The following is an 18960-nucleotide window of genomic DNA, read 5'->3' as shown; positions in this document are numbered from 1 at the left end:
ACTTCTTTTATGCACGTTTTCTCCAAGCTAACTTTATTGCATGAAGGGATGCACCATTATGCAAAAATGGGAAGATTATGCTTCTTTTTGGGTAATCTTTATTTTATAACACTTATAGTGAATGTGAATGTGTATGCATATATAAGCCCTAAATATTGTTGTCCAATATATCTACTGCAATTTCACATCAGATGGCTGGTTTGAAATGTACTTTTGTTATTATTATTTTAATAAACATTTATGTTAAAATTTATCTGGTGTTTTATTCCTTGTTTTTATTTTTTTGGGCATGAAAACATAAGAATCTGACATTATATGACAATATATGTTTTAAGTTGTGTAATAAGTGTTGGTGTCCCCCAAAATAAAGAGCAAGTAGTCAAATACACATTCTTGACACGTACAAAAAAAATGCATAAAGTTATTAGGTACACCTGAAAATGGCGGTGTACCTAATGGAGTGTCCCAATGACGTCACAGATCAACCAGCCAATCAGAAAGTGGGGGGTTGTTTGGGTGTGGCACTTTTCACTTTCATTTAAATTTTGACCATGATTTTTCCCTAATGAAGTGGCCTGTGATTAGGTACACCTAAAAATGGCGGTGTACCTAATAGAGTGTCCGAATGACGTCACCGATCAACCAGCCAATCAGAAAGTGGGGGGTTGTTTGGGTGTGGCACTTTTCACTTTCATTTAAATTTTGACCATGATTTTTCCCTAATGAAGTGGCCTGTGATTAGGTACACCTGAAAATGGCGGTGTACCTAATGGAGTGTCCGAGTGTCGTCACAGATCAACCAGCCAATCAGAAAGTGGGGGTGAGGGCGGGTGTGGCACTTTTCACTTTCACTTAAACTTTTTCCCTAATGAAATAATTAGGTACACCTGTGTCCGTGTGACGTCACAGCTCAACCAGCCAATCAGAAAGTGGGGGGTTGTTTGGGTGTGGCACTTTTCACTTTCATTTAAGCTTTGACCATGATTTTTCCCTAATGAAGTGGCCTGTGATTAGGTACACCTGAAAATGGCGGTGTCCCTAATGGAGTGTCCGAGTGACGTCACAGATCAACCAGCCAATCAGAAAGTGGGGGTGAGGGCGGGTGTGGCACTTTTCACTTTCTGTGAAGCTTTGACCATGGTTTTTTTATAATTTGATTTATTAAAAAATATATAAAAATTAAAAAAAGGATCATTTTGTGTGTGTGTGTGGGGGGGGATGATTTGTTGAACGATTCGTTCGAACGAATGCTTTGAGTGAACTGATTCTAAAGATTCAGTTCACTTAAACAAACTGGAATGCCCATCACAAAATTCTTGATGATAGCAATAGTTAGTTTATTTTGATAGGTTTCCACATCCTCTTCTGTAGCAATTTCTGTTAGCTTGAAAGCACTCTCAGTTGTCTCTAACTTGAATGATCATCTATGTCATCATCCAAACACATTCAATTGTCTTTATGCTCATTCCAGGATATTGTTTATTAGCCCTTCAAAGATGCCATGGCGGTAAAATGGCGGCATTGCACGTCCGCTTAAAACAACGGCAGCCATTTAGCAGAGACAAGGCTCAATCATCAGGGCTCTGTTTACCCTCATTCCAATTCTCGCACGTCTGTAAATAAGCACACAAAATGGCCCGGCGGAGGATTAATTTTCTCCTCCAGCTGTGTACTCTAATTGGGATAATAAGCCGAAAGGTTATCAGTGCGCCACGAGGCAGCGGCATAATTCAAGCACCTTGTCCAATTTCTCTTCTCGCTCCTTTGTTCGGCAGCCCTCCAGTGCATTAAGTGGATCTTAAAGGGCACTGAACCTCCAGTTAAGGTTACTAATACTTGATTGGACACAATCACCTTTGAATTTCAAGCGTAACATGAAGTCAACCACACCTCAAGTATAAAGTCATTGAAGGAACCAAGTTATTTTCCAGTTTTGAGTTTCTTCTGTGAGGGTTAGGGTTAGGTGGTCTTTTTTGCAAGGTTACATATGTATGTTATTATGTAGCTCACCAACATGAGTTTTTATTTCAAACCATATTATGTGATCATATAACTTGAATGTATCTCGGTTAAGTGAATTGAATTTTTCAGCAAATATGTATTCTGTGAATTTTTCTTTTTATAAAGGATTCCGTCGAGTGGTCATCATCACTTTGCTAGGCATCTGGATCAGGAAACATTGATGTTCAGTATTTTAATACAAGAGCAGAATGTATTCGTAGTCATTAAATGTGCTCATCGAAATGACCACAATTACATGTTGGTAATAGCTACGGCAAAAGTCATTATAGTTTTCATTCACTGATGCGTTCTAACAAATGAAGCTCATCAGCTTTCCTGGGGTAGTTTTATTGTTTTTGGTTCACTTTTGTTATTTAATAGCACTCTTAACATTTGAAGTTGTTGAGAACAGATGTAGTTTAACGGAGAGTGGAAAATTCTTGAAATGATACTTTGGATTGCAAGCGTATGTCAAAGGTCACCATGTGACGAAAAGCAAAATACAGTTATTATTTTTATTTACATGTCAGCCACACGTTGGATTGGCCAAAAGTGGCCATTAGTGAGAGGAGATGGAAGCCACTCGGTTTGTTTTCATTTAACCCAAACATAGCTTCAATGAAATACGCGTCCACTGAACTGATTTCTTCGTTAAAGCGCATGAATTTGTTGAGCGTGTTCATGCTGCGTTCATATTCCAAGTTTAGTTATGATCGGAGCTGAAGTGTGCACCCAAGCCTTGATTGCTTCATTAATTTAGCTCCAGTCTGAATGATATTTGTCTCAAGCTGATTGGCCAACAGAGAGATACCTGCCGCTCTCAAATAAACAACATTTGTCATATTATTATTATTAGCAGACTATTTTCTTTCTCATCAAATAATAATAGGACTGCATAACGCTTATGGTCTCGCTTATAGTTCATATTTCATGATTTTTCATTCTGTATTGGAATCCAAATGAATCACGGGGGAAGCGCTCATCTGCTGTATAGGTTAGCAATTTATCATCATTCATTAAAATTGACCTTTACTGTCTAACGTCACTTTGACTTTTCCCTCTCTTTTCATTTTATTTTCACACAATTAAACTGCAGGAGTGAGCTAAAAAAAAAAAATGGTAAAAGAGAATATTTTGTTGTTTTGGTGATGAATAACAGCCAATCTGTGTCTCCGGTGGGTAAACATGTCTGACATTCTGGTTTTGACCTTATCCCACCTTCTCTCAAAGCTGGCTTGTGTTTATGTGACAGATGGATAAGAGTACTTATTAGTGTTTAACACAGAGTCCTTGTTCGGTCAAAACAATCTGCCATTTGGATGTCTCACGGCCAATTTTGTACTTGAGGTGAAATTGTGATGAACAGGAGTGGCTATCATACTTTTTTAAAAATTTTTATTCAAACAATATTGTCATGATAGAACCCCACTCATTGGTCCAGCTCACTTGTGACCTTTAACCTGTATAGAAAATTGATGGATCCAATTGATCACGTCCTCATTTGCTGGAATAAAAAAAAAAAAAAAAAAAAAACCTACCTTAGCTTCGATTCCAGAAAAGAGCAGGTGTGAATTAAGCGACATGCATTGCCATGGCGATCCCGTGCATAAATGCATTCTGATGATGAGCAAACATTGGCCTCCTTTGGCCCTCATTATGCAAATGAAGAATTGTCTTTTCGGGAGGGCCGGGGTGATTTGTTTCAAGGGGAATCCGCCGCAGCCTGGCAGTCATATGCTGTTGATTAACACGCTAATGGACAGCCAGCCGAGTGGGGTGAAGTCATTTCATACCAATCACTATCCATTACCTAATGAGAAATGATAACTCGGGGGCGCTCTCCACCTCAAAAAGGCAAAGTTGATCAATCGTACTATCATTATTTACCTCTTTAAATTCCAAACCTTTAATTAGGAGACACAGCAAAAAGGGGATGTAGCTCTTTATTCGCAGATTGACCGTCATCTATCAAAAGCTAAATAGATTATTACTGCGCGGCGATGTGCTTACCTGTGGAATCAAACAAACAAAAAAACTTGAAATAAGATATTTTTGTGCACAGGTTGACTTCCAGGTCACACAAGTTTGATAAAAAGTTGTTTTCACATGCAGCAAGAATTTAATACTAAATATTATAATATGCCCAAAAGAGTAGATATGACCTCATTTTCCATAGCTGTTAAGCACAGCATTCATTTAAATAAAAATTAAGAATAAATTCATTCATTCATTCATTTTCTGAACCGCTTAGTCCCCACGGGGGTCGCGGGCGTGCTGGAGCCTATCCCAGCCGTCATCGGGCAGTAGGCGGGATTAAATTAAATTTAAAAGATCATTCCAAGTTTATTAGATCATATGCAATTGATTGTAGATGACTTAAAATGGAGAGTGGCTGGCTGGTTGCATTAACTTGGCCCTCACGCTACATTATTCATTGCGGATCATCAAAATTTGCCCGCCATACTCAACCCTTGTAATACTTTACATGTCATGTTATGATTATGAAGTAGATGTTTTTAGCAGCCCCCCCCCCCCCCCCCCCCAACAAGCCCCTGATATATCCCGCATCCGGTCCAGTGACGACGCTCGAAGGCATCCATCGTGTAAACATCCCGTTTGACATGATCTTGCTTTCCCGTCACGCTGTTGACTCATCACTTACTGAACAGGTGCTGTTTGAATAGAAGGCGCGCACACACACACACACACACACACACACACACACACACACACACACACACACACACACACACACACACACACACACACACACACACACACACACACACACACACACACACACACACACATAGAATTTAGTGGATCCTACGATTAGTAAAACATGCAGGCAAGCTTGCAAAAAATCTCTCGCTGCTTACGGATGACTACCATTAGAGTCCGGGCTGCATTATTAACGCTGCTCATATCCTTTTCCCCCCAAAAAATATGACTTGAGAAAACAGTCATCCAGTTACTCCATTAATATTCACACCTCCCAGTGTGAAGGTATTTGAAGTATCAGACGAGGCTTGCATTCCTGCGCCGCCTTCCCGATGAAAAATGCAACAGCTTCGATCGCCCTCGCCGTTGCAAATCTGGCGTAAGGTTAGCCCCGGCGAACAAAACGTTATTCCCCTCGCTCTCCTGACTTTGTCTTACCTGCGTGCCATTAAAAAGCCCAACGCATCAAACACGCCGGCGCCGCTCGCTCGCTCGGGAAGGCTTTTCCTTTCAATTAAAACTGACCCTGACCGTTTCTGTCGGGCCTCCTGCGCTCATCAAGTACAACTGGAAGCTCCGACTTATTACTTGCTCTCCAGTGAGCTTCCACTTTATATCTAACTCTCGCAACTTTAAGAAGAAAGTGAAATGATAACGAAGGAGTACGACGAACAACTGGGCCTCGTAGACACCCACAAATAGACGACGAGGTTGATTCGTGGCTACTCTCAAACATGATGATTTTACCCTATCAAATATTTTTTGTCTTAACTATCTGCAAAAAGACAATTCACATCTGCGAGCTATTAAATGGGTCAGTAAGTTAGTAAATTAGCCCCTATGACTTTTTATTAATAGACTTCCCACCGAGAGCAGTGTAGGGGGGGGGGGGTTGATATAACTGAAATGAAAAGGATGAATAGGCGACTTCTCGATTCAATTTTGAACTTTAATCAAATTGCCAATTAACTGTATTAACATGGGAGGCTTCATGTTTAGAATTGATGGATCCCAGTCGCTCCTCGCTGCGTCTTAATGAAACCGAACAGGGAGGGAGGAGGAGCCTAGCCGGGACGACCTTCGGCTCTTGATGCGCTAATTAACTCGCTGTTATGCTTTGAGGATCAATTATTCAGTGCAGGTGAGTATTGCGTCATTATTTCAATGAAACGTAAAAAGTCAGCAGCTAGTTGGAATTGAGTACCAGCCACCCCCTTTCCCCGAAAAGCACACCATATGCACTTGTGACTGAGTGGATAATCCCAAATTATGCGGGGATCAAGGTTAATCTGTGGTTAAAAAATGAAATGGATTCAGAAGGTATCAAGTATCAAATCTCTCATCTGGCATGTTTTGCAAGTCCCATTTTACCAATCAGGTCCAAGGCTAGTTCACCTTTTCTTATGTGGCCTCTCTTTGGTATGATAGAAAGCAGACCTTTGTAAGGATCAACTATCATTACATGGGATGAGCATTTCTTTGCATGCTGGGATCTTTGAGGATTACAGTAGGATTACTTCTTTCATTTTTTTCAAATCCTCTGTGGGCCGGCTCCACTTTATCTTTTACCATCCAGCAGTTTTTTGCTAAGATAGTGGTTAACCTTCCCCAGACTGTTTGTCCCTCAGAGTTGATTTCAGCATCAGTGCATCCTTTTTCGTATTCTTGGGAAGTACAGGAGGAATTTTCATGCACAATTGCTGGAAATGTACAATTTATGGTTGCATTGATTTCACATTTTTGGCAGAGTCATATACCCTAAATATGCCTTTGCTACTTCCGTATTTTTTTTCCTAATGTGTTTTTAATGTGAATATAAATAATCCATTTTTTTTTCACTTTTAAACTTGTTGTGTATTTTATGTAAATATAAATAATCCAAATATTTTTTAAACTTGTAGTGATTTTTTTTTTTTTGCATTTGGCTTTCTCACTAAAATAGTCAGAAGTGTCAGAAGATATATTTTTTTTTAATATTGACTATGTCTTTGAGTCTCAACTTTCATTACATTTAAATCCAAGTCCAAAAGTACCTTAATCATTATTTTTTTATATGATTGTTTCTGGCCAGTTTAAAGAATTTCTTCCATTCTTATGAGAGTGCTTTTGAACTAATCCTTTCTCTATGCATATTACACACAATTATATCCATTTTCTCATCTTACTCTGAGACAGGAAGCAATTACGTGCATTACCCAAGGCGTCTTACTTTTTTTCTACCCCTTTTTCTTGAACCCGCCTTTGTTCAACATGGCATTTACCATCCATCTCCCTGTCCAGGGCGCTGCCTCTTAGTAAGGCTCCCTCTCGTCTTCTTGACAGGACGTCAACCCCCCCCCCCCCTCCCAACAAATGTATCTGCTTTCAGCATCCACTGACCTCTGCAGCCACACATACGCACAACCTCGGCTGAGAAATGATACGCATGTGACTGCTCAAGTGTGCTCGCCAACAATGCTAACAAAATTGGCAGCTATCGTCCAAATCAATTTTTTTTTCCTCGCTTTTATCCAGGGCCAGGGGAAAAGGGGGGAAAAAAAAGGCTTGTTCACCTTGAGGGGAAAAAGGTGAAAGAAAAAGTTCTGAGTGCTCTATTTAAGCAGTTGGAATGATGAATGGATTTGAGGTTTTAGCCTTGTCAATCAGACCCTCCTTCCCCAACAAAAAATGTCTTTACAGCAGAGAGAGAATATTTTACGGCCTGTATGGAATCTCATCACATGAATGCTAAAACTCGCTCGTCTTCTCATTATTACAAATATGCAAAACACTAACGTGCAAGTCTGCTATGAGGTCTCGGAAAAAAACGACCATAGATGACTAATGGATCGTTCTTGAATTCCAGATCCTCGATATGATCTCTAAAAAAGGCGAAAGTTCACAAGTCAGAGGCAAACGTATTGTTTACTTTTATTTCCTCGCATTAACATCTCACCAGCTGTCGAAGGCCATTCAAATTTTGTATTACTGCATCATCGGAAATGAATCCAATTAATGTCAATGTGGCTAATATTTAAATGCTAATTTCAGTATAGAGTTGTTAGCAACTTCAAGCTCTGATGCTTTCATGCAGTTGTAATCACTCCCGCAACTAGTGACTTGCTTTATTAATGACGCACGGCCAAAATACCGCTATGGGACTTTTTCGTTTCTTTATGACAGCATGAGCGACGCTTTAATTGACGAATGCATTTGATGCCAAGTTTTTTTTTTTTCCTCCCTGCCCCCCCCTCTCCACTCTCACAAACGTGCTGTAAACAAGAACATGGTTCTTATTGGCTTCTTGATGCAAAGTGAAGGTGACCAAGCAATTTCTGCTAACTTGCAACAAATCAAATACATTACTCTGTGTAAGTGGCTACTCCCTCATCAGTTTTCCCACAATGGGAGAGGTGTCTTTCTGCTGCGGGGGGGGAAAAAAATGAGCTCTATTGATCCTGTGTGTGTGTGGGGGGGGGGGTAAAGGGACTCCACAACGAGGCTTACTTGGCTCATGCGTTCCAAATGCAGTGATAGATGGATGAGAGCGAGCGCCCCACAATCAGATTGGCTATGGATTGTTGTGGACTGAATGGATCGCTCTTGGCTTCTCCCCAACCTGGAAGTCATAAATTGGTGCAGTTGAAACGGGGCGCCAACGGGGGATTGTTGCTCTGATCGGTTTACTGCGCATGTCAACGTTACTCAATACAGATGGGGAGTCATTGTTGTCCCGCAAGAGAGCTTCTTAATCCAATTGACGGGAGTTAAAGGATGTGACGAATCTGGCCTCCCTGGGCATAAATGGAAGCAACCATGTACTGCACCTGCTGATGTGCAATGTCACATTACACCACAAGGTGGCTACGTATGCACCCACCTCACCTGTCACTTCTAATGGTATACAAAGGGGGAAGGTGAGAACGTGCAAACAGCTGACACTTTTCAATGTGACAAAAGTGCCAAGATATCTCACTAGTTGTCTCACTAGATATCTGATATCACAGATTTGACACACGGCGTGATCTGTGTGAGATCAAATATCACAGATATCACGGATATGACAGATATCACAGAATGCCCCTCACTAGATATCTGATATCACAGATGGCGATCTGTGTCAGATATCACAGAATGCCCCAAAATGCTCACTAGTTATCTCACTAGTTGTTTCACTAGATATCTGATATTGATATCGCAGATGTCCCAGATATCACAGAAATCACAGAAATCACAGAATCTGATATAACAGATATCACACACGGTGATCTGTGTGAGAACAGATATCACAGATATCACAGAATGACCCAAAATGGTCACTAGTTGTCTCACTAGTTTTTTCACTAGATAACAGATATCACAGATATCACACACATGGCGATCTGTGGCTGATATCGCCATGTGATATCATGATACGTCCTGCACAACATCATCACACATGACCTGTTTCTCAATGACAGTGTTGTTAGCCCAAAAAACATTTGACTAATATTTAACAAAATGAAGCGCAATGAGGAGTAAATATCACCCACTTCTCAGGTTGCCTTGTAGAATAAACCACAAACCAAAGGTGTTGCTGGTATGCGGTTCTGCTCTGGTCCTGGTGAGCATCTTCACCAGTTGATCCATGTTGTAGGAACCAGGTCTTTTGGCCCCACCTAGTGGACAAAAAAAAAGGAAATACACATTGAAATATTTTTTTTCAAATGTTTGTGCGTGTACTTTGTCGCCGTCCTCTGGTCAGTTAGTAAAAAACCGTCGGTGACAACTTCTGGGAACTCCAAACCAATACTGAGCCATTTTTTTCCATTTGTCTCGCGTGCTGGATTCTATTTTTCTTATGGGAATAATAATTGAAAATCAAACTTTTGTTTCACTTTTCTTTACTGGTTACAGACAATAAATTGAAAAAAGTCAAGTTTTATTTCAAGTTTGCCGTATCAATTTTCATTTAGCTTTTTCCCCTCTTTGCATTAATAAATAACATGAGCCTGCTCATATTTTGCATGGTATCAAAGGTTGATCTTACTGCCACGCTTCAGCAGGTTCTCGGAAGTAAACTCTATTTTTCATGGGTAAATCCAGCCCTTTGTTGACCTTAAAAATATAGTGAGCCTTACAGTTATTTGTAAAATCACTTTTATCAGCAGTATGTATGTAATTATTTAATTTTTGCTGTTTTTGGTGCATTGTTTATGAAATAAAGTGTGTAAAGTATGCTCCTCACCACTCTATAAGAAAGAAAACAAGCAAGCTGTTATGATCACTATTACATTCCTACACACTTGACGACAAAACTCAAACAGCAAAATACTTTTGTGTTGCTGAACCTACGCCAACAATTCATTCTCGTTTTTCCCAAATTCATTCTTCAGTTGATCTGGTTAATCATATCAGTTTCCCTCGGTCACTGTTTTGTTGAAAGAGTCTGGTGAAAAGTAAACACTTTCAAAACTGTGAGGAATTTGAATCTTATCACTATCCAAATGTACAGTACTAATACCAGCATGTGATATTTGGCAGCAGTCAAAATATGTTTTTCAACTCTTCTCATAAAAATAAAATAAAAACAATTCCAGAGTCATAAAAAAAAACACTCATTGAAATTTGTACAATCAATAACAATTCCTCCTATTGAATTATAACATGCAACTTTCAACTTTGATATCTTTTCTGTCCATGTTGAAAATGTAGGAGAATGCAGAGCAAGATATTTCTCTTGTGGTCTGCCTCCTGACAAATATCTCTTATCAGTATCGGTGCACCACAGGGTGGTATAAAAAGACCAGCGCAACGTTTGGAAGGGCAGACTTTACAGTCCATGAAATATACAATGGAGAAAACAACAATGTTTGTCCTCTCCATATGCTTGATCTTCATGTTCACAAGCTCCACTGAGGTAAGAGCATTTTGCACATTTTTATAGCAAAGCCATTATTTATTATTATTTTTCTATAGTTGTTTTAAATTATTTTATTATGATTTTTAATTAATAATATTTAACATGATATTTGTCATTTCATAAGTATCTGTGTCTGAAAAGCAAAGCGTGGAGAGTCTCTGTCATTTCGATACAGATCAATCACAAAACGATCTTCAATTTTATTAAGTCAAAGATTCCACCTCCAAATTTATGATTTAAGAGAGCATATTCCATTTCATAATATTCTCAAGCAATAAATAACATTTCAGAACGATAACATAGCGCAAAGAATAAGTATCTGTGTGCGTTTTTCTCCGCCGTGCGATATGCAAAGTGTGATTCATGTGTTCATACCTTTAGCCGTCAAAAGGAAGAGCAGGTGCTTGACCTCTGCATGATGTGACCATGAATGATTTGCCTCTGGAACACAGAAACTCATTATTATTCCGCCACCTTTTATCTCATGCCTTCACACAGACACGAATTGAGTGACACGGAGAGAACAATAACAGATCAATCGCCGGCAGGGTATTAGCTGCTAATTTGAAAATCGTTTTTTTATTATTATTTAAATAGCGTTTTGCAACTTTCAATAACGCTTTCAAATAATCAAGCGATGAAACCAATGTGTATTTTGCAGGGGCAAAGCGTAACCGCATGTTCATCATGCACAACCCCGACTGAGCACGACGGTCCATCTCAGTTGATGGCGACCACGCCCAGCCGTTCCTCCGCCGGTGACCTCGTGCGAGATGCATCCACTGCAGCATCACAACCTCATTTGTCCACCTTAGCGATCATCCCCACATCAGAGCATCCTGCGGCATCCTCCGAAACAGCGACAGCTTCCACCCCAAAGCCGTTACCATCTCAACGTCCGACCACCCCAGCCTCAACATCGACCACAACAATAAAAGCAGGGACAAATTCTTTGTTTGAATTCTGCAGTCCAATGCTGTTGTGCATAATCACCATTTTAATCTGCAACGCATAGAATGCGAGACCACCGGGACTCTTGTAGAGGCCTCATATTGCAAAAAATATTTATTGGAATGAAATTTGATATTTTAGGGGGGGATTTCTACTCAGCAGGATTAAAATATTGGAGTGGGATATTTTACTTTCTTCAAACAAATAAACATGCTTGTATTACAACTGGTATTATTATGATGGATTATATTTTGTTTGCATCTATGAGCAAGCTCCCTGCAAGGGTGGGTGGGAATAAAGTTTTGCATTTGTGGTCCATGACCCGAATGGGAACGGAGAACCGCCTTCCGAAAAGCGGTATCGGCTTCACAATCCGAAAGACTTAAGAAAGGATAACAAGTGGAATTTTGGGGAGCAGCATTTTTATCAATACTGCTAAGATGGAGAATAAAATGGATGACCTGCCAAAAGGAAGACTTCAAATGATCAGAAAAGATGTTCACAGTTCATCCAAGAGGAAATCATTTTACAATATGAAGTATATTGTGCCGGGTTTCTTTTCACTGGCTCTACTGGAATTTTTCTTTGTGCAGGTAAAACACTTGCTACTTAAAAGCTTACATTATTTCAATACATTTAAAGTAATAGTAAGATTTTTTTTCTTTGTTTCCCTCCCTCTATGATCTTTTTTACTACAGAGCATTCTACAAGCGACAACACCATTCACGAATGAAAACTCTCTTTCAACTTGGCCTTTTAATCAAACCGTCAACACCACCACCATTTTGGTTTCTAATAGCATGACCACAACAACCCAACCTGTGACCACCATGGGTGTCTCCACGACAACCAACGCACAACGTCACCTGTCCGCCTCCTCCGATCTGCTCGTTGGATTGTTTGCCTTTCGGGCATTTTGCCTTTGAGCTTCCTCTTGAACAAGACAAGTAATGCACAATTTGTCAGTTTAAGGTATTTTCTGCTGTCTTTATCTTGAACAACTGTAACAAAAATATCCATCTAGCAAATAAAAAAATGTATTTGCTAGCATATTGTATATTTGATTTCATTTTGGAAAACCTTTGGCAACTAGAATGCTACAACGAAGTGACAGTTTTAAAGCCCCTGTTGAGTTGAAATATTAACAAATATGATTTCTTTTTAAATATGCATCCATCACAACTAGGTCAGCCAATGGGGAAATCTGAATATAAATATGTCTGAAAGCATTATAGTCCAATTTGTTCCTGCTTATGTTCTGATGTGTCACCGGATATGAATTCCCAAGATTGTAAAAACACAACAGTATACTTCCTTCAAGGAAGAGGAAAGGAATTGTGGGGAAAAAAAATAAAATGTTTCAATCACGCCATGTGTATCAAATGGTGCCATTTGTCATCTGTATATTGATCGGGTAATATTTAAACATTTGACACGGCTTCTGTTTTTTTTTTCCCCGGATAGAACAAACAAAAGAGGGGATGTTCACTACTAGTTCATATTTCTTCAGACACAACCAGAAGCGGTGGAGCAATGTGTGTGTGTGTGTGTGTGTGTGTGTGTGTGTGTGTGTGTGTGTGTGTGTGTGTGTGTCTGTGTCTGTGTGTGTGTGTGTGATTTGCACAGTGCCCAGGGGCTACTTCCAACAAAGGGAGGAACAATGAACATAAAAGTGGAAAAAAATATTCATATGTTGCTTAGTATGAAACTGTTGATTACAAGAAGAGGAAACTTTTTTGGAGGAAACAGTTTTTGTAAGATGATTTTCTGTCTGGTACGCAATTTATTTTTATTTTTCAAACCTTAGTACTTTTTAAAAACTGAGCTTGAGGCTATCACTAACTTATATTGGGCGGGACAAGGACATATTAAAACCAGTCTGTCACTTATCCACCATAAGTGGACAAAGTATTTGTAAAAGGAACACCCCCCCATCCCCCCCAAAAAATAAAATCATACATCACAATTAGATTTATGTAGAATGTTTATCGTAATCATTTTCACAGGTAACAAAAGAGAAAATTTGATGGAATTGTTTTTATGGAATGTTCCATCAAATATAATCAAAGGCAATATTTGATCAGCAAAATTCTCTCTCACCCCACACAACTTCCTGGAACCAAGGTCAGAGCATAAAAAGTGAGCCATAAATTGACTCCTATCCAGATCCATGACACTCTTCTATAAAAGGAAGAACAGACAAGGTCCCGTCAGTGAGCACGTGGATGCACTGAAGAAGGTTTGGAACTTTTTGTGAAGTGATCATTTTGGGGACATCTCTATTGAACCTCGTCTTGACATCATGAAGAATTTGGTTGTGGGATTTTGCGTTGTGGCACTCCTGGCAAGGGTAAGATTTTTTTTTAAATGGTTTATCTGCTTCAACGTAACATTATATTGTTTATTGAAGTTTTATTATGCCAAAAAAAAATAAGAAAAACATCTAGAAAGTTAGAATTATGGAACGATTTGAACATAGTTACTATATTTAAAATAAAGAATAGAAACTAAAAAAAATATAGTAAAAATTGCTTTCATTGGTACTTACGGAACGCAAACGCCAACATGAAGAAATTGTATTCATTATGTCCCACGTTGCTTATAACACAGCAATTTAAACAATAACTCATTAAAAAAAGACATGTTACAGTATTTTGGTAAGAAATTATGATTATTAACATTTCTCTTTTTTTGTTTTTAAATTCTAAGCTCTGTTAACCATATAGTGTTGGCTTAAGAAACATCCGGGATAACAGGTCATCAAAAACCTTTTCTTTCTTTATCTAATATGGTTCTTCATTGTTGAACAGGTTCAAGTCACAATGACTCAGTCCACACCCAATACCACAAAGACCCCAACGCAAACCAGCTCCTTTCCAGCTACAATGACATCAGCTGTGACCTTTTCCACCGTTTCTGCCACGAGCTCCATGACAAGCTCCATGACAAACACCGGATCTTCTGTCACGACTTCCATGGCAAACGCCGGAACGTCTGTCACGACCTCCAGGGCAAACACCGGATCTTCTGTCGCGACAGCGGCAACCACCCGACCTTTCACCGGCATGACCTCCATGGCAACCACCCGACCTTCTACCGGCACGACCTCCATGGCAACCACCCGACCTTCTACCGGCATAACCTCCATGGCAACCTCCCGACCTTCTACCGGCATGACCTCCAAGGCAACCTCCCGACCTTCTACCGGCATGACCTCCAAGGCAACCACCCAACCTTCTACTGGCATGACCTCTATGGCAGCCACTGAATCTCCTCCTGACATGACCTCTATGGCAACCATCGAATCTCCTCCCTCCACGGCAACAACAATGCCTACTGTCACCACCACCACCACCACCACCACCACCACGACTTCAACCACAATGCCAACCAAAACAACCACGCACAATCGAGGAAATGGAGTAGTACGTTCGCTGCTGTTGCTCGGGGTCTCACTCTTTCTTAGTGTCGTTTGCACATGAACAATGAAAAAGCAAAATTTGCCAAAATGATTAAACTCAATCATATGTTTTTTTGGGGAAATAATTGCTGATTTTGTTTTTAAATGTGTCACATTCGGTCATATTTTTTTGTTTGTTTGTGTTTGCTCTATTTCATTGCACTCGTGGTACAAAGATGATTATACAATTTAGATTCTGATTACATTTATGTGAGTTTCGATATGATATTAGAAATTATTTAAAACCTCCTGTCTATAAATATATAACATTTGCGCAGTGTTTTCTTTTTGTTTTCGCATAGTTGTGAATTGCAATATCCCCAAACTATTACATCCAAAATGTAACAGTTTTACACACTGGATAAAATTGAATCAAAGCATCACTTGTCAAACCATAACGGCTAAACAATAGAATGGACGGGAAAAATGTGGTCAGAAAATCTTCAATGGTCAATGAGTAATCTGAGAAATAAAATATTTCTTAAAAGTTGAATGGATTGTTTACTTCCTTTAAACTTTACAGGAATTGAAATTAAAACAGAGACACTGCTCCATTGTGTATTATTATTTTTTTTTTAATAATTGACATCTGCTGGCATACATAGATTGAATTTTCAACAATCGCACACAATTATTTAACTATCACCAAATATATTGCTTCTGTTTAATCTTCAGATCGACAGATGGCCAACAGAGCTTCTAAATGATATCCTTTGAAATGTTTCTGTTGAGAGGGAAAATAGAATGCTTGTCAAAATTCCATCAAAAATATAAATATCAATTTAACCCATACATGCTCAATAAAACAAGACTTCAACAAAACGTTTTGACGAGAATTTCATATTCAGTTCTGGTCATTTTAGACCCCGCCTCTCTTTTATGTCAGCCAATAACCTCTCTTTCTGCTTCAAGATTATTCTAGACTAAGCCTGATGCATACCGGTGACCAACCTGCAGGGTCGTGTAGAGAGAAGTTCTCGTGATCTTAAGAAATGCCACTCTGATACTGAGTAGATCTTCTTCACTGTGGGACACCATTATACCATGCACTACTGGTGCCTAGAAGAAAACAGAAGGTCAACCGTATCTCAAATCCTCTTCACATGACACTCAACAATAAACAGAGTCGAATGAGGAAGTGGAAAGTAATTTAATCGGGGAAAAAAAATAAAAAGGCTTACCTTCATGCCAGTTAATCTTTTGGCAAGGTACACGTCAGGATTTTGAATGCACTCCACTGTTATGACACAAATAACTTGTCAACATTATATACTGCCGACACCTATCCATAACAACTAATACCTAGAACAGTCAAACCCAGACGAATATCCCCGGAGAATTTTTTCTCCAGAGCTGGAATCACCATGTGTCCACTCTCCAGCTCCAGTCCCATCAGAACTGTCAGTAACGCAATGATAAGTTATCACAAAACAATAAAAAAAAATATGTTTACATTGTTCACCTCACCTTTGTTAAGATGAGTTAAATCTCTCGATGTGAGAATATCAATCCAAGGTGCCGCATCAGCTTTTTTCTCCTTTAATGATGCCAATAGAGACTGCCAGAAAGTAGTATCGCAAAATCATCTAGATTTATGTGGCTGGGTAACATTTAATTTTTTTGTTTTTACCTCAATGTCCTTTTGAACAAAACCTGTGACATCTTCTTTCTAATGGAGTGGGATGAAAGAAAATAATTTCTAAATATATAAATTCCGTGATATGCATTTTGTTTAAGTCTAGTTCTGCTGTGCAACAGTAATAAGTAATCTACTTACATGGAGCAGAGCTACTATGAGTTTAGCAAAGTCTCCACTGGTTTCTCCTTTGGCTTCCTTCTCCAGGTCCTTTTTATATACTGAAAAATAAATGAAGCAGTAACATAATTTTCATTTTAAAACAATAACTTTGATTTAGTGGATATAATCCCCAAAGCAAGACTTGTGTGCTTACTTTCTTTATATGCAGCACTGATGTCCCGAAGTTCTTTGCTTGATCTTGTACACAGAATCTCCAGAAGTGTGTTCTCGTCTGTGCCTAAACCCTGAACATACAATTTAATGTCCCAAGTGTAATGTCGAACATATTTGGAAGAGCGGAATAACAAAAACACACAGCCATGGCTTGTTGTAGGCGATAAGCCTCATGTTGCAAGGGAGGCATCATCAGTTCCAACATGAGAGCTTCCAGATCTCCAGACAGAACTTTTTTCATGCCGGCTATTAGGTTCTGTATCAAAGAAATCAAAAAGTAAAAGTCATTATGAGATCTAAACATGAATTAAATAAAATAGGACTTAAACTGGTACCTTGCGGTACATAACAGAAGTAAGGACCACAAAAAGACTCTGAACAGAAAAACAAAAACCTGTCGACCAAAAAACGAAACTCCCTCACTAAACAAAGGTGTGTTCGGGAAACATTTAAACGGTGTTTGATCAGCAAACATTTACAAATGAGAGATCATCATCCGTATCATTGGAACTAAAACATTTCCACATTATTCTTTACCTGTTTTGTTGTGTCTTTGTATACTTTGGCAATGTGCTGCCTTTGAGCATTATTGCGATTTGTTAGGATTCTGACAAGAGGGGTAGCATCTGCGGAAACAATACAATGGTTGGAATTTTAGTCGGGCAACAAAATGATACAACGTAACAGCCCACCTTTCTTCTCCATTGCTTTTTGGATCTGAACGACATCTCTTTGTGGTTGGAAACCGGAGAAAGGTCGCACAGTTCCAAGGGTACCCCAGGACATTTTCTACATGACAAATATCCAACCATGAATTCTGCTTGTTGTTATGACTATTAGATTCAAAGTTTGAATAGAAAGGAAAGTGTTATCATTACAATTTACTTTCACATAATATTAAAAAAAAACCAGGAACATTAAGCACTGAAGAAAAAAATATGTGTACTTACATGAGACTTGTAGTACTCTCGATCCATTGCGTTGTTTCAAATACCTAACAAGAAGTACAGAAATCAACCTAGACATACAAAAACAAGATGGATTTTTTTTGTTTTTTTACCTGTGATAGAATCCAGTGGCCCCGTTTGTTACAGCGCTGTGCAGTAGTGAAATACTTTTTTTTTTTCTTTTCTTCAAACAACCTTAAGTTATCAGCCTCGTCCCACCCTGCCACACCTCCAGCACTCACCTGGGACTATAGTTCTACACATTTTCTATGACTTGCCACTAAATGCATAGTACAGATTAATTTATTTTAGTACCTGCTCATATCTACAATCGATTTACCTACCTTAGTTATTTTCTTCAAAAAAAAAAACAAAGTCAGCTATTGAAATAGTGAAAGCATAGAAACACCTCATTCTTAAGGAAATTTGATCTTTCTGAGCCAGACTCCCTTGTACACCAGCACAAGCAGAAACCTGACACCTTTGTGGTTATTAAAAACAAAAGCTGAGCAAGTCAATGTATAAAAGAGATTTTTTTTAACTTGTTTTTTTATGTCGTTGTTAGATTCAATAGGTTAGAAAAAATTTCAACATTAGTCACAAAAATGTACTGGATGAATTGATAAAGCGCAAAGTGGGAAGGATAGCCAAAGTCAATATTTAAACAAGAAAAGCAATGCTCAATAGAGCAGAAGAACTAGTTTCACATTAACATTTTCTTCACAGTGCATTATAAAAGTGTTTTGCATTCCAATGACCACAACATTTTTTTTTTTTTTTTTGGACAATGTTTATAGTTTATTAGCATTTTAAAACCACACCCTCCTTTATATATTACGACTTTAGCATCAAAGAACAACATAAAGATTACGCGTAGGTATTAATTATATCTCACTCTATATTTCTCTCTTTATATATTGCATAGAGATGAGAAATACCATAAACATTTTGATACAATATAAAAATAGCTTTAAAACATTTTGCAGACCATACATTCTTTGGTTTCATTCATCATCTGTCCATTATA

General features: G+C 38.7%; 3 protein-coding genes across 3 annotated transcripts; 2 read left to right on the top strand and 1 right to left on the bottom strand.

The window, feature by feature from the left end:
- The first annotated feature begins 10490 nt into the window (after window positions 1-10490).
- LOC147040943 (uncharacterized) lies at window positions 10491-12890 on the top strand. The gene is made up of 2 exons (XM_085901068.1): window positions 10491-10600; window positions 11265-12890. Exons 1-2 carry the CDS (start codon window positions 10523-10525, stop codon window positions 11616-11618), a joined length of 432 nt encoding a protein of 143 aa, XP_085757194.1. The 5' UTR covers window positions 10491-10522; the 3' UTR covers window positions 11619-12890.
- Window positions 12891-13774: 884 nt separating this feature from the next.
- Window positions 13775-15472, top strand: LOC147040942 (uncharacterized). The gene is made up of 2 exons (XM_085900446.1): window positions 13775-13904; window positions 14365-15472. The coding sequence occupies exons 1-2, from the start codon at window positions 13857-13859 to the stop codon at window positions 15034-15036; spliced, it is 720 nt and encodes a 239-aa protein (XP_085756572.1). The 5' UTR covers window positions 13775-13856; the 3' UTR covers window positions 15037-15472.
- anxa14 (annexin A14) lies at window positions 15163-18188 on the bottom strand. Its single transcript, XM_085900444.1, has 13 exons — window positions 18047-18188; window positions 17937-17980; window positions 17679-17775; window positions 17524-17612; window positions 17129-17242; window positions 16967-17057; window positions 16792-16871; window positions 16645-16683; window positions 16482-16572; window positions 16317-16412; window positions 16196-16251; window positions 15966-16073; window positions 15163-15738 (listed from the first exon to the last, which is right to left on the bottom strand). Exons 2-13 carry the CDS (start codon window positions 17961-17963, stop codon window positions 15679-15681), a joined length of 948 nt encoding a protein of 315 aa, XP_085756570.1. The 5' UTR covers window positions 17964-17980; window positions 18047-18188; the 3' UTR covers window positions 15163-15678.
- Window positions 18189-18960: the final 772 nt, after the last annotated feature.

The sequence above is a fragment of the Syngnathus leptorhynchus genome, chromosome 20, assembly GCF_054491065.1.
Source record: "Syngnathus leptorhynchus isolate UIUO chromosome 20, UIUO_Slep, whole genome shotgun sequence".
Taxonomy (NCBI): Eukaryota; Metazoa; Chordata; class Actinopteri; order Syngnathiformes; family Syngnathidae; genus Syngnathus; species Syngnathus leptorhynchus.
The sequence above is the reverse complement of the archived record's forward strand: the minus strand, read 5'-3'. Positions and strand labels throughout refer to the sequence as shown.